Source organism: Rhinopithecus bieti, unplaced genomic scaffold (genome assembly GCF_001698545.2).
Source record: "Rhinopithecus bieti isolate Rb0 unplaced genomic scaffold, ASM169854v2 scaffold_48366, whole genome shotgun sequence".
NCBI classification, from domain to species: domain Eukaryota; kingdom Metazoa; phylum Chordata; class Mammalia; order Primates; family Cercopithecidae; genus Rhinopithecus; species Rhinopithecus bieti.
The window spans coordinates 537-22,938 of NW_016819035.1; the positions used below are offsets into that span (position 1 = coordinate 537).

At 41.9% G+C, this 22,402-nt stretch overlaps 1 protein-coding gene across 1 annotated transcript in view; it reads right to left on the reverse strand.

Moving 5' to 3' along the window:
- Positions 1-1,005: 1,005 nt before the first annotated feature.
- LOC108519217 (1-phosphatidylinositol 4,5-bisphosphate phosphodiesterase epsilon-1-like) overlaps positions 1,006-22,402 on the reverse strand; it is a 147,766-nt gene continuing 126,369 nt past the window's right edge. Inside the window, exon 3 of the mRNA XM_017858059.1 lies at positions 1,006-1,305. Within this exon, the coding sequence (XP_017713548.1) occupies positions 1,006-1,305 (300 nt within the window). The remainder of the gene's footprint in view (positions 1,306-22,402) is intronic.

Genomic DNA, 22,402 nt, shown 5'->3' on the forward strand with positions numbered 1-22,402 from the left:
GAAAAACATGAAGCCATTAGTTTCTTGGATTAGTGTTCCCACATCTTCTGTTATTCTTCATTCATTTATAACCAATCCCCTGAAGTTTGGGTGACTACAGAAAACAAACCAACTTGGCACCCAACATAGTACACAAGGAGGTTATGGTATTCCTCTTAGGCCTGTCTAGGGGTGTGTATGGGGGTAGGAATGGAGAAGGCTGAGGATCAAGGAGGCAGGTCACTGGCCTGCTGGCTTTGGATCTCAGGACTTGTTATGGAGGGACAATAGCCGCTGGCAGATTGAGTTCTGGCAAACCCCAGGCAATGGAATGCTGCTTTGCATGGTCCCTGTCTGGTTGGCAGCTTCCTGCCAGGGAATGCTGCCAAGCAGCTTATGACAGTTGCACAGTGTACAAGTTTCCGAGGTTCTTTGATGCACTGCCATTTCTGACCTGCCTGTCTGCTGCTCGTGGGAAGTAGCTGGGAAGTTCAAATACCAAGGGATCCCACTTTCCATTGGCTTTCATTTTTCAGTGGGATACCTGCCTATCTTGTCCTTTAAGATGGGAGTAGCTGGAAGATGGCCTTTGGCTCTTCTGGTCAGTGGAGACCTATTAATTCTGTGTATGAAGGAGATCTACATTTCACTCTGCTCCCAACCACAGTGGGTTTTCAATATGACTGCTTGACCATATTTGTTTCCTAGCATCTTATCATAGTAATTGACATTTGTCATAAACTACCACAAGGAGAAACTACCTGCCTGAATCATTTAAACAAAAATTAAAGATAGCATTTTAACCATTTACTTCATTTGAAAAAAAGTTTCAAAATCTTAATGATTACTATTTGGAATGTTGGCACCTTAGGGGATTTTAAGAAGGGAGCACCTTTTTATATTCTCTTAAAGAAGCGACTTTTACTTAAAGTCACTGAAAAGTGAACTCAATTTTCCATCAGGAATGCATAAATCTTAACTTAGATCCTTCTTTCTAGTCAAAGATAAAAAGTTAAAAGTGAAATTTCAGGCATTACCTTTCAGCATCATTCGTCCAGTGGATCCTCCAAAAGTACTGAGAAGGCCACTTCTTGCTCCCAAAGACGTGGTTGCTTCTAGGAGAGAACCGGTGATGTACTGCGATATTGAAGTCCTTTGGAGGGTGGCGCGATACTCATATACAGTGTCTTGGACACATTGCTTTAAGCATGGACCAACACTTATTCTTCCATGGGCTGTCTCGGAGGCTGGGAGCCTGGTGAAGAAATGGAGTAGAGATCCAACTGTATTTTCTGTTTCTTCTCCTCTTCTCACTGCATTGTAGATCTGTGAATAGCACGAAGTACAGGAAGTATTAATCTAGTTTCTTAGGAAAGCAAATTAACTTGTTGACAAAATGCCAAGATGACTTATTAAGAAAGAAGGCTCAGATGTTCCAAGTGCAAACACTCTGAGCACTGGGCTCATGCATTAACCTGAACATTCTACAGACACCATCTATTTGGAAAAGCTCTGTGTAGTTATAAAATAGGTCATTCAAACAACTCTGCTATCAGAGAACTTACAAGTCATACCAACCAAAAATACATTCAGCTCAAATTTCTCCTCCTCAGCAGAGCAAAGCTCTTCTGCAGAGAGATGAGGGCAAACTTTTCCTTCTTGTTTTCCTGGACACTCCTGAATGACTGCCCCGGGTCTGTCTCCCTCCATGGAGTGTTTCAGCCTGACTTTTATGGGAAATCTTTTCTCCATGCTTAAACTGAAGTGAGGATGAGAGGGTTATGGGGAAAGAGAACTTCCCTATTTCCCCCTTGGGCATAATCCTTCAAACTGTCAGCTGAGATCGAAGTATTTGAATCATTTTTTCTCTTCCTCCTCCCTCACCTCCCATATCCAATGTTGACAGATCCTGCTCACTCTTCTTGCCCCATCTATGTCACTGTCACTATCCTGGTTTCTTCTCCCTTTATCACCTGAATTCAACAAGCATTGTCTCAACAAGATTGCACTGTTAGGACAGGTTCCTAACCATGTCTCCAATCTATTTCAATGCAGTCATTCAATGTGCATGTGTATAGACCTTGCTCTGTGCAAGGTACTGTGTTGGAAGATGTGGGGAAAGTGCAAGGGGCAGCACACACCTCCTGTGCTGCTGCAGGATTTCACAATCTTCGATGAGGCCTGAAAATGATAACGTTTGATGTTATTGAAGGGAGGACTTGGAATTTGTCAAGCATTCTGAGAAACCAGAGGCTTCTGGATAGTGTATAAACAAACAGGGGAGACACATAACATGCAGTGAGGTAATCCAGTTCTCTGATGGGGGAATAAAGTTGTGTACATTGTGCTGTCTCTATCGTGTCACCTTGAGCACCCTGCCTTGTCTGACTTGTCATTCATTCATCAAACCAACAAATAGTTACTGCTTATATACCAGAAACTGTGACAGGGCTGGATAAATAAAATAGCTTCTCTCCTCAGAGTCCACAGTCTAGTAAAGAAGACAGAAAGAAAAGCCAAGAGCTTAGAGTAGGGTGGAAATGAAGGTCACCTCCTTCGGTGATATTGACGAATGGCCAGGTAGTAGAAGACTCTCACTGCCCTGCGGGCCATGCATGTGCCCCCATAATGTTGCATCCTCCAAATCTCACTCAAGAGGGCCTCTCTTGAGCTGTGCTAGGTCCTTGTGATACCCCAGAATGCACTGAGTTCTATGATATTCAAACTGTGTAGACCCTAACTAGATTTTGTCTGTCTTCCTCTGTCTAGTGGTATATATTTGCCACTTGAAGGCACAGTGTGTTTCTTACCTTTAATTCTCTGTCATTAAATTCCTAGTGGCCTGCATGGCCATGGAGATGGTGTGCTGGGACAGAAAGAGCCCAGGTTTGGGGTCAGGTACATGAGGTTGTACACCTGACTCTACCTTCACCAGATAGAGAGCTGGTCATAAGTGTGAACAAGCTGAGTTGAATGTTTCAAGACAGCTCCCTCCTCTGTAAAATGGGGATAATAACACTCTTCTTATGGAGACTGTGAGATTCACTAAGATAAACATGTAATATACTCAGCCTAGTGTCTAGAAATGATGCTTTTTACTGTTGAGCAAGTCTATAAAAGAGAATACACTCTTTTACCCTCAGTGAATAATAGGTGGTTGTATAACTATAGACCACAATCTATGAAATGCAATGTGATTGGAGTTACGCCCTTGCTCTTCTGTGTTTCTGGGCAATATTATGCTAATCTTATTTGGGTGTACTGTGAGGACAAGTGGGGGTAGAGAGCTGCAGATCTCAAGACGTAGTTTTATTCTCTTGGTTCCAAATCATACAGGCTGTCTCCAACACAGGAAGTCCCATGAAAGTCCTTCAGAAGTAACTGGTCCAGTTGTGTAAGGAAAAGAACTGACTGGCAGCTTGATGGCTAAGGAAGGCTTAATAGGGAAAGCAGGGTTTGACCTGTGCCTTGGAAAGCGGGCATGTCTCTAACTGGAGCAGCTAGGGAGACAACTCACCATGCAAGCAATAAGGACAGCCAGTGGAGTACAGTGTTCAGAGCAGGGAGTCAGCGTAGGAAATAACTGGGGAATGAGAAAGACAGGGAACAACTGGGGAATGAGAAAGGTCAGTTGGCCTGATAAAGGAGACCTGGATTGTTAAAGCAAAGAGCTTTCACCCATCAGAGGAGGGCACCCCTTGATTTTTTTTTTGCTGGTTTGTTTTCAGCAAAGGAATGATGCTAAAACGGTTTTGTCTTAAAAAGATTACTAAGCTGGCAATTCCTAGTTCCTGATAGGTTGGCCTACTTTCTTTACTTGCCAAGCTGCTTTGCTGGCTCATTGTGCATTTGCTCACTACCATGTGCATTCCAGTCTCCACATCAGGCCTCCATAGATTCCCAATGACTCATTCAGTCTCTTATCCAGCTTTTCCAAGGTGTTTTCCTCAAAACATTTACAAGGGATTGTATGACCTAAGGACTCCTTAATCATGAAAGTTTTAAAAATCTCAGTAAATCTCTTCTCCTTTTGGAGATTTACATTGCGTAATAGAATATTAAAGACAATTAGAAGGGTCAGAGTAAAGAAATTATTTTAATTTGCTTAACTGACTATTTCCCATGTTATTTGATCATTTTTTAAAAGAACACAGCCTGTAGATGTAGTGCTGTGCCAAATAATTAATTTGCTTTAATCTAATAGCCTTTTCTTATTCCCATTTCTTTGACCTCTGCAGAATCTCTGAAATAGGCAATCATCCATCCTTCTTGAAGTCTTTCATCTCTTGTTATCTCACTGTTCCATCTCTGCCTTATTCTGTGTCTCCCCTTCTACCTCGGGCCTTCAGGACAGTTATAATGCAATAGAAAGGTGCCAACAAGTGCCTAATGTAGGGAGGTCACAAATCAATTGACCATGGGCCAGATTCAGGCAACAGACCTGTTTCATCTGACATACACTGTTTAAATTCAGAAAAGTTTTACATATACATCTGAAGTTCCAGCATCTCCTGAATAATGAAACAATCTGGTAACACTGAGCATTCCTACATGGTATCAAATGGCTAGATCTTCTACTGTTAGATGGGGCATGAGTTCTCCACTGGATGCCAGTGTCCACCACTCTTTACTGATCACACCTGGCCAATATCTGGCCACCATTAGTATATGTGTGTATATGTGTTTGTTACCCTGTCTTAATAAAATACAGATATGGATGTAGATATTTACAACAAACATGTACTGAGCTCCTCCAATGTGTCCTCTGTGTGCTCTTGCCTGTGCTAGTTGCTGAGGATAGAGAGAAAGCCATAGTCTCTGATATCAAAAGGTATTGTAAATCACCTCTGATAAACTATTAATAAACATATATAAATGCTATGTATATATTAAGTAATATTTCAACATTGTTTTCAGCCACGTTTCCAAGCCCCCAAACTTGTCTGAAGAAATAAAAGATGAAGTGCTCTACGAATGAAGCTCGGAACTTCTGTCACCATTGCCAATACCCTCACCACAAAGAACCAGAAAAAGATCAAAAGTTACTACGAAGATCTGGAATAACGCATCCCAGTCACACCAATCCTGGATGAGAAAAACTCAAGGTGCTTTGTTGGAAAAATGCTGAAGTGTGGACAAAGTGGTGGTAGATACGGCAATGTTCAGGGAACCTGTCAAAATCAAGGTATTGACCAGGCACAGTGGCTCACACCTGTAATCTCAGCACTTTGGGAGGACGAGTTGGGTGGATCACGAGGTCAGAAGATCAAGACCAGCCTGACCAACATGATGAAACCCCGTCTCTACTAAAAATACAAAAATTAGCTGGGTGTGGTGGCATGTGCCTGTAATCCCAGTTACTCGGGAGGCCAAGGCATGAGAATCGCTTGAACCCAGGAGGCGAAGGTTGCAGTGAGCCGAGATTGCACCACTACACTCCAGCCTGGCGACAGAGTGAGACTCCATCTCAAAAAAAAAAAAAAAAAAAAAAAAAAAAAAAAAAAAAAAAAAAAAAAATTCAAGGTATTATCTCTTCCTAGATCACTCACTTGTGAAAAAGAAGAAATCATGGAAAAGCCCACGTATAGCGTGTGAAGAAGAGACAGTAGAGAATAGTCATTACAGTTATGGCTCTGGAGCATTGGTTTGAATTCCAGCCCCCATGCTTCCCAGCTGTGTGACCTTGGGTAAGTTGCTTTGCCATTCTGTGCCTCAGTTTCCTTTTCTCCAATATAGAATATAATAGTATCTGCTTCAAAAGGTTGTGGCTAGAATTACAAGCTTTGATAAATGTAGTATGATTAGAACAGCATCTGGCACTTAGTAAATGCTCAACAAATACTAGTTTATATGATGACAGTGATGATGAGGAGGATTGTGGCAGGCTACAAAAATGGCCACAAATTATTTCCTTCACTGACACTGGGCTGGAACTGTGATTGTCTTAACTAATGGAAATTTAGCAAATATGATGCAAGCAGTCTTGAAAAATACCTGTACATTGGAACTTGCTCTCTCTTGTTGCTTTTGGGCACTCTGCAACAACTGCCACGTAAGGAAGCCTGAACTAGATTGCGGGAGGATGAAAGACCATGGCCCAGTCACCCCTGTCACCTTGGCTGATAACTTGCCAACAGCCAGACACATAGTGAAACCATCCTAGATTTTAGATCATCCACGTGCCAGTCCAACTGCTGCCACAGATGCATGAGAAAGCCCAGCAGAGATCAGTTGATCCAGACCAGAACTACCCAACCAATTCACAGAATCGTGGACTAAATAAATGATTGTTGTGAAAAGTCAGTAGGTTTTGGGAGTGCTTTGCCACACAGCAGAAGTTAACTGATACAATGATGATGTGTTTGGAACCATAAGTATTTTAATTACATAACAATTGAATCCACACACTAATCTATAAAGTTGATTCATTTTGTAGATGGGAAAGTAAGCCTAGAGAAGTAGAGAAATACAGTCAGCCTTACACACCTAGTAAGAGGCTATGCCAGGATAGAAACCCAGATTTCTCTAACTCTGTGGTCCAGCTTTATCCACTGCACTATCCATTGTCATACTCAAAGCCCAACAGTGGGATAAAGATCACACTGTTAGGGGTGATCTTGGCAAGAGGTTTAGGTGATGTTTACAATGCTGTTGTTATTGTTTTTATTCATGATAATTCCTTTCGTGGTCACTCTCAATTACTTTTGAAAACAGTCAAGTTAAGTCTAATGAATAACCAAATATGCTTCCTTTATGTAGAGATTTATAGTTTTAAATTATACAGTCACAAATGAGAGAAACTCAAGGTTAATATGGTGATGGAAAGTGCTGAAAACTAGACAGACTACTGCCCTACATAGGCCAATATCTTTTTTGAAACAAAATCCAACACATCACAACATGGCATCCACACTTGCTAGACAGCTATGTGAGCATTCATTTATTCAACAAGTGATTTATATTTACTGAGCACATACATTGTGCTAAGTCCAACTGCTGGTGTTCTACCAGTGAGCAAGATGAGCTTCATTTTCATGGGAAAGGCAAACAATAAACAAGTAGACCAAATAAATTAGTAAAAAACTGTAGGCTATTATATATCAAGATATATTTCTACAGGACTTGCTGAAGTCATTGGGAGGAAAGGAAAGGAGTCAAAATCTTTATATTTGGTCATTGCCAAGTTTTTAGAGATTTAGGCTTTATATAGAGAGCTACATAGATCAATGTCGCAAACTGTTAATGAATCCTTTCCATGGGATTACGCTCTTCCCATTATGGTAGGTGCTGTGGCCTGGAGTGGTTAGGGCAAAATGATTTGACATGATAAAGTGACTTAGAGAAAAGCAAGCAATGCTTAGATAACACTTGCATAAACACTTAAAAAGGCATTTGCAGTTCCTCATGACTCATGAAAGAGGGATGCCATGTAGAAGCCAGTACTGGGATGTGGAGTTTAGTTCCAAAACAAAAGAAAACAAGCATACTGAGGCTGAAGAGAGTTGGGGTAATTCAGATGGAGACAAAGGCAAAGACTTGCATGCACTAAAAGGCATGAAGCAACCAGACACACCACATCCACAGCACTCATCCAGAAGGAAAGCTCCTTGGAATAGCCAGAGCTTTTTCTTGACTTGACTTCTACTAAAGTCAAAAAGGGTATTGTCAAGGGGAGTCATTTTGCACTTGCTCTGTTTCAGAAGCTATCTTTTTTAGATCACTTATGAAAAATCATGAGGTTCTAAGATCTGATGGCATATCTTCTGAAATCTTTCAACAGGAAGAAAGTGTGTTACTTAGAGGTCCATTGACTCAATAATAATAATAATAATAATTGCATCATTTGTCAAATGTTTAAAGTGAACTAGGCCCTGAGTAGTGAAACATGATTTCAATTAAACCACAGAACAGCTCTATGAAGAGGTTCTACTATTATCAGCATGTAAAAATAAGGCACTAATGTGCACACAGCTAGGACTTAACATCAAGACTCTCCATCTCTAAGCTAGTGCTGTTAACTACCCAACCAAACAGAGAATCCTATTATAGATGTCAAAGGAAGCACTTTCAAGAGAGGGGTAAGTGTAGTCACAATCCCTCCATCACTTTTTGTTTGTTTGTTGTCTATTCCTTCCACTAGAATTTCAGCTTCATGAGATTTTCTTTTGTTCACTGCTGTATCTGCAGTGTCTAGAACAGTGTTTGGCATTATAAGTTCTCAATGAACAGTTCTTGAGTGAATAAATGAATTTCTCAATTCTATGTCTTCACCAAAAACTTGGCTAGAATTCTCTGGTTTTTTGGCCCTGAATATATTGGATTCATTTGAATGACAGGCGACATTGTATTGTCACCTGTATTTGCTGAAAACTAGATACATAAATCATACAAAATGGCATAAAATCTTTACAAAGTATTCAGAATAGCTGTAGCCAAATGAGGATTTAATTTCGACTAACCAAACTTGGCCATTTCTGAGAAATTCACCAATAGTTTAACAATATTCCATTATCATTTGCTGATTGGCTTAGAGTCAAAGGACTTAATCTGATCTATTCTCCCTACTAATTTTTCATGAAATTGATCATTTGAAAGGATCATGGGGTTTAAAAGAAACCAAGATATGGATTCATGTATTGACTCTGCTCAATCAATTTAAATAAACATTGAGGGCAGTTACATCGACTATGGTAGATGCTGGAGAACAATGATTTTAAAAAGAAAAAAGACAGACTGCCCTGGAGAGACCCAGTCTGTACTGTGTAATTGTGTAATACTGGGCAAATAACTGAAACCCTCTTCCTCATAACCCACCCTTTGCCCCAGTTTTCTTATCTTTAGCATGAAGAGGCTGGCCAGTTATTATCTCCAAGGTCCCTTTTAGTGTTACTGTTCTATAATCCATACTTCCTTGTTCTCTCTCTCTCTCTCTCTCTCTCTCTCTCTCTCTCTCTCCTTCTTTCTTTCTTTTTCTGAGACAAGGTCTCACTCTGTTGCCCAGGCTGGAGTGCAGTGGCACAATCACAGCTCACTGCAGCCTTGACCTCTTGGGCTCAAATGATCTTCCCACCTCAGCCTCCTGAGTAGCTGGGACTACAGGCACCACCACTATGCCAAGCTAATTTTATATTATTTGTAGAGATGGGGTCTTACTATGTTGCCCATGCTGGTCTGAAACTCCTGAGCTCAAGCAGCCTCCCACCTCAGCCTCCCAAAGTGCTGGAATTTTACCCTCCATCATACTCAGTCCCTTCTTAAGTGGCAGATGGAGGCTATAATAAAACTTAATTTTGATGATTATTTTGATGATCATTATTCTCTAATACATTAGCTTCTCCTGTTCCCTCTCTCTTATTACTTTTCTCCTTCAGTATCAGCGGCCATTTCTTAATAGTGACTATATATGTGCTTCTAATAGGACCCTTATCCTCCTTATAATGTGGTTCTTAAAGTGCCCTGAGCTAGAAAAACAATGACATTTATTTTAACGGTGTCACCTGTGACTTAACAGGCGGTAACAATGCAGGGGCCTCTCAGAGCACGAAGTGTAAGAGCTCTGCACTATGGTTTGGAAACCCCTTTACTAGTCTCATGAGCCTCTTTTCTAACTTTGGAATCTACAAGCAGTGTTCTAAAAGGTTGAATATACTAGAAGTTTCATGTCTGATGGATGTCTGTAGGTAAACAAAATGCAATGATGTAAGAACTGTCGAATTTCCTGAAGAGTCAACAAAAACAGTGAGGCTGTCGGAGCGGGTAGTTGCAGCAGCTTGGAGACTTAAATGGCAGGGATGGGGAGGAGAATTTTGGTAGCAGGCTGTCGTTTCCTCTGCTCATGATTCCACATTCCATTCAAATGCCTGTGCAGAGAATTCCATTCTATTGAGAGTATTCAGACCATGCATGAGCGAGACACTGACACAGAACCCCAGAAAGTCAAAAATAAAGGCTTTGCTAAAACCAGGCCAATTAACCAGAACTGTGCCAGAGGTTTCTACGGGAAGTAAGCCGAACCTTTGTCACTTCAGGGGAACATGTCAGAAGGAGTTAGAGGAAGCCCCAGGACATTTGAAAATTTGTGAATTTTACAGCTGCAAATGCCCTTCCATACAACTTCTTCCAATCCACATCCCTTTTATTAAAATTTTCCCTCCTCCATGTGGCATTCCCTGGGTTCCAGCAAGAAATAATCATGTTCTTTTTGGTGATCCAATGACACCTTAAGCAAAGCTCTAGTGGCACTTCCTGTGAAGTACAGAAATCACTGTTTACTCTCCTATTCTGTCCCCACCAGGACAGGGACCAAGCTTTAACAAACATTTTGTCCCCAGCACAGGGCACTGCTTAGCACACTGCAAGCAATGAAGAAAGGGCACAGTGGAGAAATAATAGAAGACTTAGAGCTATGTTCTTCAAAGTGTGGTCCCCAGACCAGCATCATCCTCCTCACCCAGGAATTTGTCAGAACTGCAAATTCTTGGACTCCATCACAGGCCTACCAAACCAAAAACTCTGGGCTGGGACCCAGCAATCTGCATTTTAGCAAGCCCTTCAGGTGATTTTGATTCCTGCTAGAGTTTGAAAACCTGTATCCTAGACTTTAAGGAGAAAATGTTACCTTTCATCTCTGACTGTACTATCCATCTGACAAGCACTTACATCCCTATCATCTCCCTTTTAGAATGGAAGCTACTGAGGGCACAGCCTAGGGCCTATTCATCTCTATACACCTCAAGGACCCTAGTTCAGAATCCAGTACAGGGCAAAAGTCAACAAATGCTAGCTGGATGAAGGAGCATCTCTGCAGAAATTCCCCATGGCTGTAAATGGAACAGGCCTTTCTGTAAGTGATGCTTCCAGCTTAATATTTCCAAAGATGAATCACATCTGAGATACTAATTCTAATGGTAATTATCATATGGATGAATCATATCATAATGAGAAATCCTGGCTGCCAAGGGAGCCTCTCGAAAAGAAAAAATCAAATCAGGACAAATGGATTATGTTGTTAGGATTGTGATGTCAGGCCATGAATTAGGCCTACAGAAGGGACTTAATGGCCTGAACTACCAGGCTCCTTGCAGCTAAGGAGCAATGGGTCAATTAATGAATCACATGGGGACAAATTCCCTGAAAGACAAAACCAAATTTTCACAAATCCCGTAGACTGTGATCCCTGGCTCAGAGGATCAAGGGTAATGTTCTCACTAAGCTGTGCATGTGTGAAGCTGAAAGGGACAGAAAGTTCCTGACATCTTGTGGCTCCAGGCTTTTGCATGTCCCCAACAGGTGGAGGGGACCAATGCCAACCTATAGGACCAGGCTTTTTGCTTCCTGTGCCCCAAGCCTTCACTGGCTGAACTCCTGCTCATCTTTTCCTGGTTTCTAGCCTTCCTCTCTCTGCCCAGCTGGAAATGTCCAGTGTGGCCTCTATCTTCACGGCTCCCCAGGCCCCTTTCTGCCTTGGTCATTGCTTCTGGACCAGCACTGCATCTCCCTTCTCTTAACTTCCTGCCTGCCTAAAGATGGCCTGAGGCTGAGGCTGACCTCCCAGAACATATTGCTCTGACAACCAGAAATGGGATAGCAGAGATGGGACAGCAGAGATGCCATCTCTAATGAGATGCCTTAGGGTAGAGTGGAAAGAGTATGGTCTTTGCGTCACACTGATCATGTTATACTCAGTGCCACCATCCGGTAGCATGGGGGAAGTAACTAGTGTTTCTTTAATGGAGATATAATAGCGTTGTTATAAACAAGAATTCAAAGGGATAAGAAATCTGTGAGTTCTGTTTCTAGTTTCACCAGCCCTGAATACCCAAATGGTCATAATAGCATTAATACCTGAGTCTTTAGATCTCCAAGGCCATGCCTGCTGGCCTGAGGACCTTCACCCCTCCTAGCTATTTGCTAGCATTCTGAAGGTGATGGAGCCCCTCCTATGCTCAGGGATAAGTCTGCTTCTGTTCTTCCACTCAGCTCTCCTTGTTGAAATACCTGGACTGGGCTCTGTGGCTGGCCAGGCTCTGCCCTCCTGGGCTGAGACTGGAGGTGGAGAGAACAACCCCCTCCTAGTCTCCTGAATGTAAACTTATGTGTAGACATCTAAGTGTTTTCTGGTGCACAGCTCCATAAACAGCCCAACTCTGGATTCCATTCTGGGGTAGTGAGCCCACTATGCTATAATAAATGCAAAGCCTCAGCACAGTGCTTGGCATGTATGTGGCATTTAACAAAAGAGAGGTTATCAATCCTCTTGGTCAATATCAGAGTTACAGTGCAGATCCTCTCTCTCATCCAAGGTTTATTCCTTTCACTCACTTCTCTGCTCTCTTCTGTCTCTCTAGGTTGCTCCAGGAGCTTTCTTCAACTTCCTCTTGGTCCCCATGGTTTCTTCGTTATTAAAAGTTCTTAGCCCTCACCACTCGCATATTCCCCATGTTGCTTTCTTTTGAATCTCATCCTGTTGTTTCTTGCTCTGTCCTGATCTTCCTACCTTCCTCACCACCCCTCTGCCTCTTCCCTTTATTTCCAATGTCCATCTTTCTCCTGCATCCTTCATTTCTTTCCACTGCCTTTTGATCTTGATCCTTTGAGCATCACTTTCATGGGCAAAGAGAGGGGATAAGAATGAGGACAGAGTGTGAATTAGTAGGGTCTGCAAGCAGAGATCCTCCTCTAATTATTAGCAGACAGTTATTTGTCCTTATTAAATGCATTGTATTTCTTCTACTGGAAAACTTCAGTGATTTAATTTTTAAAGGTTTCTCTTCCAAGGGGACCCAAGTGAATGACCACCAGAGAGGAGTTAGGGACATTCCTTTCCAAATCCCCCAAGGATCACGAACTCAGTAGTTGAGCCAATGTGGACTTACTCTCAGAGACAGGACCCAACATAAGTTGGCTTCTGGTCCTGATTAATTGAGCAGCTGCAGAGCCTCATGCCTACCAATAAGACTGAAAGCTGTTTAAGACAAGCAGTACAGACCTTCAAGTTTCATCCAAGGGTAGAGCCATACTCAACAACCTGTTAGTGAACACACCTGAGGCAGAGCAAATGAAATAGGTAGTGGTGGGTGAATAGAGATCACCAGATTCCCAGGAGCTAGAGTTGTCACCCAGTTTAGGCAGGTCAGGAGGACATGAAGCCTGAAGGAAGAATTGTTGAGTCTCCCAGACAGGATGGAGGAGTTGAGTAAGAGTAGATAATAGTAGGAAAGCCCAGCCTAGTGGGGAAAATCCTGGGCCCTACACCCAGGGAAAGGCAGGCCCTGGGAAGCCCTAAGCAACAGCTAGGCCCCACACTGGGGTGCCTATCCAGAGGAATCCTCTGAGAAGCTTGGAGTGGCATTCAATGCAGACACAAAGTAGCTGCACTTTAATTTCTGAAAGATAAGCCATCTATGCCTAAGAATATATTCCTTATTTGGACTTTGTTCATTCATTCATTCAGTCAACAAACATTTACTGAATGTCTATTTTGTGCAAAATAGGTTGCCAGTAGCTAGAGATAAAATAATGAATAAAACAGCTTGTTGTCTTTAAGAAAGTTACTGAGCATCAGGGAAGGTAAGCAAGATAATGGGCAATTGTATTACAGCATAAAATTCTACAGTGGTGTGGGCATACAGTGTTTCAGATACACAGAGGAGGGTCTTAGGAGGCCATGGAAAGTTCTTCTAGGAGGTAACATCTAAGACACAACCTAAAGACAGTAAGAGTCAGCTAGGGCAAGGTTGAGGAAGGGTAAGAGAGGGGGAAATGTTCTAAGCAAAGGGAACAGTGTGTGCAAAACAGTTTCCATATAGGTGAAGCTAAGAGATTGAGCAGTGAGTTTGGGGAGACAAACAGGAACCTTTTGAGTCCTTATAAATAATGCAATTCTAGGCCAGACCATTTCTGTTCACAAACATTTCCTAAGCAAACTACCTATGCAAGCTGTATGGACATGCATACAAGCTGGAGGGTTGGATCTCCTATGCCTGAGGACGTCCATTTCCTTCCAGAGGTATTGTGCTAAGTATTGAAGATGTAACCTCAAACAAGACACAGCCTCTTCTCTTAAGGCACCAATGGAACAGAGATGATGACTTCTAAGATTTCTTATAGCTTAGTGGTTTCCTTTTATTAACAAAAACCAATGAGAAAGGACAAAGTACACATTACCTACCAGCCTGGAATAGGAGAGAGAACATCTACTTCATTTGAACTCACAAGGTAAGTAACAACTTTCAGAAGCATCCCACAGGGTGGGTGAGGACTTAGGACTTATGCTGTCTAGTTGGAGGTATAGATCTGAAAAGAGATGGAACATCTTATAGGAAATGTCACCTTTCTCTCTACTTTTGTAAGACAGCAGTGGAAAGGTAAGCCTTCAAAGAGGTTCCAAAATATTGGGGAATTACAAAAAAATGGACAGGTCATGGCATTAAAATTGCACTCAAGTTCATGAGGATGAGTCAGGGACTTTCAATCTATCTCCAGATAGACTACCTCTGTCCTGTTATAGAGACTCTCAGCTATGTGTGTTTAGCAGAGCATATGTATTAGTGCGTTTTCAGGGTGCTAACAAAGACATATCCAACACTAGGCAATTTGTGAAAGAAAGAGGTTTATTGGACTTATAGTTCCACATGACTGGGGAGGCCTCCCAATCATGGCGGAAGGCAAGGAGGAGCAAGTCACATCATATATGGATGGCAAAAGGCAAAGAGAGAGCTTGTGCAGAGAAACTCCCATTTTTAAAACCATCAAATCTTATGAGACCCATTCACTCTCATGAGAACAGCAGAAGAAAGACCTGCCCCCATGATTCAGTCATCTTCCACTGGGTCCCTCCCACAACACATGGGAATTATGGGAGCTACAGGATGAGATTTGGGTGGGGACATAGAGCCAAACTGTATCAGCCTATGTTCAGGGCTAGGATTATCCTGAGACATTGAGCATCTAACACAATATATTTTACTTTCAGAGGGCTCAGGAGTATGGGAAAGTTATCACCTTCCAGCTTACCTGGGCCTACCCTATAGTCAGATAAGAAAGATATGGTCACCCTGAGCTGCATGTCAAAGAACTCCATGGAAATCATTGAAAAAGACAAAAGAAAAAAATGCTAAATTAATCAAAATTTTAAAACTTAAAAAAACTTAGGTTAAAACTTAAGTTTAAAAAAACTGTAACTCCTTTTAAAGTTAACAAAACTTTTAAAAAAATCTTCCAATTTACATTCTAAAATATGGTTTTAGCACTTACATTTTGTAATTTAAAAGCTTGTTCTCATGTCTCTACTGAGCTTAAGGTTTTTCTTGGCTATCAAAACAAAGAGGTCTTTTGTTGAAACAATCGGGCGACAGTGTTTTGGTGAAAAGATTATATATAGAATAATGGTATGAAGCTCTATTGTACAAAAAGTAGACTTAAAAGCTTTCCCTGTCTCCAGATACCCTGGACCTCTTGCAATAATTTGAAATAATGTTGTCCTTCACTTCGTGGGAGCCCTAAACAACTGGGTGCATTCATTATTTTCTAAGAGCTCATAAAGGACACAATGCAGATGTGACTATACATAATTAAAGGCAGTGTCAACAGCAATGTATATACTAACTATAGCCATAACCAACCCACTGGGATCAACTGTTTATGGGTATTCCAAGGATTTTCTATCTTTTATACCCACCATGATCTAGTGATTCATTGTATATTGTATTGTATACAGGTGGAACTCCTGAAATTTTCCTTGAACTGTTTTTAGCTGGTCTTTGGCATCTGCATATAGTGGACATTGCCAGTAATGTCAAAGACAGGGGACAAACGAAATCAGTGCAACAAGTATTTGGCAAGAATATGTGGGCTAGGTAGGATACAGGGAAGGGAAAGGTCATTGAGTCTCACTCCCAGCAGAGCTGGTAGGAGCCAAAGAAGACAGTGAATGTGATGCTGAGCTGGAAGAAAATGGGTTTTGCTGTGGCCACATCTCTGTTTAAATCACTTCTGTAGCTACTTTGAATAAGGTACCTTTTCAGGAGCAAATGAGGATTCAGCTGGAGGGTTCTGTCACTCATGGCCCAAAAGTCATGTCACCTTTTATTCACTGGGAAGCTCGTTCCTCACACTCTTCTCAAGATCTTCTGGTCTCATCACAAGAGTCCCAACCTTGCTTAGCCATTCACTTCATGAGAGTGAAAGAGAGAGGAAAGGAGCTCTATTTGTTGTGCTCATGATTGGAGGAGAAAGTCCACATCCAGGGATGAACTTATCAGACGACTCAACCTTGCTTATCTGCTATCCAGTGGAGATCATGATACACTATAAGACAGGAGGCAGAGGTCTTGGGAGTGGACAGGGAACAGCTGAAAAATAGGCTGTGGGAAGTCAGAGATGCAGGAATAATAGCAGAAGCTCTTTGTCTTTTCTTTTATTGCCCTCTCTCCAAATTGCTCCTTTTCAATTCTTCAACATGAGGCCAGGGAGAAGCAAATGCACTTCTTTTGGAAGGTGAAGGGCATGGCCATTACTGGCTGGGTAAATTTGGGGTTTCATCAGTTCACCCAACAGGTTTCATCATCAGCTCTTTTATGTTTTACCCTGTAAATTTTTTTTTTTTTTTTTTGAGACAGAGTCTCACTCTGTCGCCCAGGCTGGAGTGCAGTGGTGCGATCTTGGCTCACTGCAACCTCTGCCTCCCAGGTTTAAGCAATTCTCCTGCCTCAGCCTCCTGAGTAGCTGGGACTACAGGCACCTGCCACCACTCCCAGCTGATTTTCGTATTTTTAGTAGATATGGGGGTTTCACCATGTTGGCCAGGCTGGTCTTGAACTCCTAACCTCAGGTGATCCACGTGCCTCAGCCTCCCAAAGTGCTGGGATTACAGGCGTGAGCCACCACACCCTGCCATTCCTCAATTCTTAAGGCAGACTTGGCAACCTTTTCCTACCAATGCCATGGATCCTTTCCCCATTTCCAAAATCAGTCAGAGGCCACGCACAGAATGTTAAACATCATTATTATATTCAGACACAAAACACAGAAAACAAGAAAAGCCAAGTTCCATAGAGAGAGCAAATAAAAGGATAAATGAGATCTAAATTGTGAGTAGTTAAGGAACTCAGGGGTATTTGTGGCAGGAGAGGAAGGCGATGAGGACAGAATCACAGAAAGAAGAAGGATAGAATTTTGAAGCAAAGGATGGAGAGAGGAAGGAGCAGGAGGAAGGATCAAGGGCAGCATGTCGGAGATGAGCAAGCCCCAAAGATGAGTATGTCCCAGAGATGCCCGCTGTTCTCCCCAGTGTCTGTCATCAGAACAGTTATTGCCCTGAATCATGGCCCTATAAAGTGCTTGCTGATTAATCTGTGACTCATTCCTGTTTCATTGAGTGTCTCTCACATGACCAAGGATGGCTGGAAGGCAGGCAGGTAAGAGGGAAAGTTAACACAAGGCAGGAAATAATAAGTGAGAAGAGAGAGGTTCAGGCAGCTGGGACTCCAGGAGTCAAGAGGAAGCCAGAGGCACTGGGAACAGACTGACTTCTTTGGGACATGAATGGCTACTGACACCTAGAATCGTGCAAGAACAACAATAACAAAAAAAATAGGGCATAAGAGGATTAACCTATTGTGAGGTCTAGGGCACAACACAATAAGAAAAGGACAGCTATACTGTGAACTCTTGATTATTTGGGGGTAATGTGGAGATTATAATAGTAGGAAATGCTACCTACATGGGAGGTGCTATGAGGCTTGGTATAAAAATCCAAGCATAAAAGTAAGTTAGAACAGGGACAGATCTTGGAAAAATCTTCATGAATGAACTGAGCCCTGAGAGGACAAAGCAAACGTGGAAAGGTCAAGGGGAATGTATTCGTGGGGACGAAAAGTTGCTGGCTCTGAAGTGCAGCATTTGGCTTAGAGATCAGACTGTTAGCCTGAGAGCCTGGGTGGATACGGTCTCCAATGTCCCTCCCTCCTCCTCTGCCCCTGCAGTTATTGTCTGTGCTCATCTGTCTCACTGAGAAGGAAAAGAAAAGCTGGGGAGCCCAATTTGCTCCACTTTGGGGGAAGTGAGGAGGTTAGGGCACAATAGACTTTTCCTTCCCCTCTAGAGGTTTACCTTCTAGTCCAGGTTGGATGCCAAATGTTCTGAGCATTTTGGGCTAGTCGCCTTGGGCTGCGACTTCGCAACCATTCAAAGAATGTAAGGTTTTAAGGCAGGTCCTATGGAGGCTTTTCAATTTCCCTATGTCACTGTGACTTCTATTTTACTAACTTCTCCCCAGAGCCCAGGTCATAGTGAGACCCAGGGAACAGACCCAGAGACACTCATTCAGACATGCATATATCTGTGCATTTAGAAAACTGAACTTGGACTTCTTAAGCCTTGCTTTGATTCAATTATCTTCAACGATGCCCATCTGCTGCATTTTGTTTCCTTAGCACGGTCAAGGGAGTTCCTTAGTAACCCCTCAATGTCCACCCTTCTACCCCCTCCTCCATTATTACCCTAGTTGAACACATATGTGACAACTATCCATCCCCTCAACAAGCCCAAGCTTCCCTGCCCACTGCCACTCCCATTCCCACACTGTCGCATTGCTATTAGAATACTTCCACTCTTTAAGGCAGTCTTAATGTCACTGCTTAACTACTATATGACCTTAGGGCAGTTACTTCTCTGTGCTTCCATTTCAAAATAGCAAAACGGGGATAGCTGTGTGATAACTGAATGAATGAATACATGCAAAGCACTTAGCATAGTGCCTGGCACACAGTAAGTTCTATGAAAGTTCTTGTCTTTCTCTCACCGACGGCTCCCAGCCCATCCACCCTCTGAACACTCAGGTGCTATTTGGAATACAGGTGATAATTAAACATCTCCAACCAGGATTTACTTTATTTTGCCCGCAGTTATTGTCTCCATTTTATTGTCTATCAGTTTTTAAAGGAATGGGTGTACAGTACTGAGTTTCCTCTCTGCTGCTCCTAATTTACTTATTCAGTGTGAAGTCCTCATGCCGAAAGGAACCCTTGGCTTTTTTTTTTTTTTTTTTAACAGCAGCTTTATTGAGATATAATTCACATTCCATACAATTCACTCATTTAAAGTATGCAAGTCAATAGTTTTTAATATAGTTACACCACAATCAATTTTAGGCCCTTTTTTCACCTCCAAGGTAAGTCTCATACCCGCTTAAAGTCACTCCCTATTTTCCCATCCTCACTAGCCCTAGGCAACCACCATGAATCTACCTTCTATCGCTATAGATTTGCCTGTTTGGAACATTTCATATAAACCTCTGGCTTTTTTAAGAGGCAAAATTCTTCTTTAACTCAGCATTCATCTGTTTCATCAAAATCCCCAGCCCTAGGACCAGGCACATAGTAGCTACCCAATAAATGTTCTGTTGAATGAAAACCAAAGCACGGGGTTGATCAAGTTAAATATATTTTTTTCACATTTCATCTTTAGGACCTTATTGGTCCAAAGCAAGATAGAGAAGTAGGTGAGGAACAAAGGCATTGTGTTTTTCTAAGGTATACAAAAGCTCCATTGAGACTCCTTAAAATGAAATGCTAGTGCAGTGGTTCTCAAACTAGCTGCACCTTAGAGTCACCTGGGGAACAAAAAAATACTGAGGCCTGAGCCCTGGCCCACTGCATACCATATCCAATGTACTGATTTATCTGTTTGGAGCCATGGATTATATCTTTTAAAGTTTCCCCAGTGATTCTATGAGCAGCCAGGGTTCGTTGGGAACTCTTGTTCCAATGGAAACAATCGTTCAAAGCAAGAATAATTTGTTGAATTCCAGCCATGCCCAGAATGATACACAGCCAAAGTTTTCAACTCTGTCTTCAGGGAAATGAACCTCAGAATTTTTAAGAAAGCAATAAAAAACAGAATATTCATTTCACAAAAATTTTCTTTATAGCCAACATTACTATTACACTGAGCCATATAAAATTGCTGATACTTGACTGTTTTGACCTAGAAAATGAAAATTTCATATCATTCAACCTAATTGAATGCATTTATTTCATGAAATGAGATACATTTAATACTCAATCTGAATCACTATCTTGTTAATCACCCATTCACCTTCCTTGTGCTTCATGCATTTTAAAAAAAGAACATTTTAAATTTTATTAAATATATATCTCTAATAGAGGATGGAAAATAAATTAGCCATCAAAGGGGGACAAAAATCATGGAAATTCACAACAGATAAAACAAACACAAACTTTATAGATGACCTCTACATTTTGCCACATATTATTTCTGGAAAGCACGTCATAAAGTAGATTGTCATAAAGCAAGATATATTTTCCCATAGGAAAAATTTCATGATTAGGGATTCTGTTCCTGTCTAGGCCTCACATAAATCAAAGATACGATCAACAACAGGTCATGAAAGCAAAACTGCAACAGCCATAAACCTTTATAAACCTTCCGCAGCACTGCAAACATTTAAAATAATAAACTTACTATTCAAGCACTAAAAAATGCCAAAATTATATCCAATCCATTGATCATTATACTGGCATTTAGAAAGGCAATTCAGTACTATCCATCAAAATTAAAAAAGTGTACATTCTTTGATCTACTTCTAGAGATATTTCCTGTAGGAAAACTGGTTTGGTTTCTTTCCTCTCTTCCAGAACCAAGTATAAATGTCTCAGTCTAGACCCATGGCCCTTCACAGTATCACTACTGAGTGGGCAGTGCTTTGCAGGGGCTCTCTAACCACCCACTCTTCCAACTCCTTATCCAAGACCCCATTCCTTCCACCAGCAAGCTGAGGGCTGCCCTAGGCTCTGAGGACAATCCTGTTCCCTGTCAGGAGGAATTTAAGGAGCTTTAGTTCTCTGGTGCAGGCTCCACAATGTCTAGTCAACTGCATTTCTGCTTTCATTCCCATCTCAGGCTGGGAATTTGGCTTGCACCTCCTTTTGTGACCAAAACTGCTGGTGTCTCAGTGCTAATGAGCCTTGTTTCTTGCCAGGCCCTTTCTTCACTCTACCTCTGCCCGCAAGGGGCTGAATTCCTCCCACTGAATCCCACCCTGCAGCTGGAAGGAACCCTGCTTCCTGCTTGCCACAATTTTCTCATGCCAAACACCTTTCTGGAAAACAAATGTCTCACGAATGAGTGAATGAATTTCTAGATTTCTACATACTCCATTACTGTGTACAACTGAATACCCACTACCACCTCTTGCTGGGTCTCCCAGAGAGTGGGTATTTGGGATGTATCAGTGCATGATTCTACAGCACTTTTCAACCAGTCACAACCACCCACACCAGGGACATTTGGCAATGTGTGGAGATATTTTTGGCTGTCACAACTGAGGGCAAGCATGCTACAGGCATCTTGTGCGTTGAGGCCAATGATGCTGCTAAACATTGTCCAGTGCACAGGGCTGCTCCCACAACTAGCTGAGGTTGAGAAACACTGTTCCAGAGAAATCAAAAGCACTTTCTGCAGCACTACAAACCAAATCAAGCTGAAAATTACCAACAGAGAAGGATGATGCTTCTGTTTTCAGTAAAACACCCTTTTCCCATTCCAATTTTCAAAATTCATGCTCATTACAGAAAAACTGGAAAATAAAGAAAAGCAAAAGATCACTCATGATACCACTACCACTGTGTAGTTTTCCATAGTTGTGATGTCATATTACACACAATTTGTAATCTGCTTTTTCTACATAATGTATTAACCAAGCTTTTCTCCATATTACTGCAAAGTTATTTAGACCTCACTTTCAATTCTATGTGAGATTCCTCCTCATGATTTAACAACAGAGTAAGTAACCATTCTCTTATTACTGTTAATTTGTTTCCAGGTTTTCACTATTGTAAAGCTGTTATGATACACATATTTGTGCATAAAACTTTTTCTGCACATGAGGTTATTTCCTTGACAACCCTTAGAAAAGGTCTATCCTTGGCCGGGCGTGGTGGCTCACGCCTGTAATCCCAGCACTTTGGGAGGCTGAGGCAGGTGGATCACGAGGTCAGGAGATCGAGACCATCCTGGCCAACTTGGTGAAACCCCATCTCTACTAAAAATACAAGAAATTCGTCCACATGCCTGTAGTCCCAGCTACTCAGGAGGCTGAGGCAGGAGAATGCCATGAACTCAGGAAGCGGAGCTTGCAGTGAGCCGAGATTGCACCACTGTACTCCAGCCTGGGCAACAGAGTGAGACTCCATCTCAAAAAAAAAAAAAAAAAAAAAAAAAAAAAAGAGAGAGAGAGAGAGAGAAAGGAAAAGGTCTATTCTCCTGATATCATTTTGAAAGGCAAAAATGATTTGCCAAAGGATTCTAACATCAAAGCCCATGTGGAATGTCCCCCTGAACCCCATCTCTGCACTGGTAAAAACATACATCAAATCTGCAGCCTCAAGAGTCTTTGTCTGAG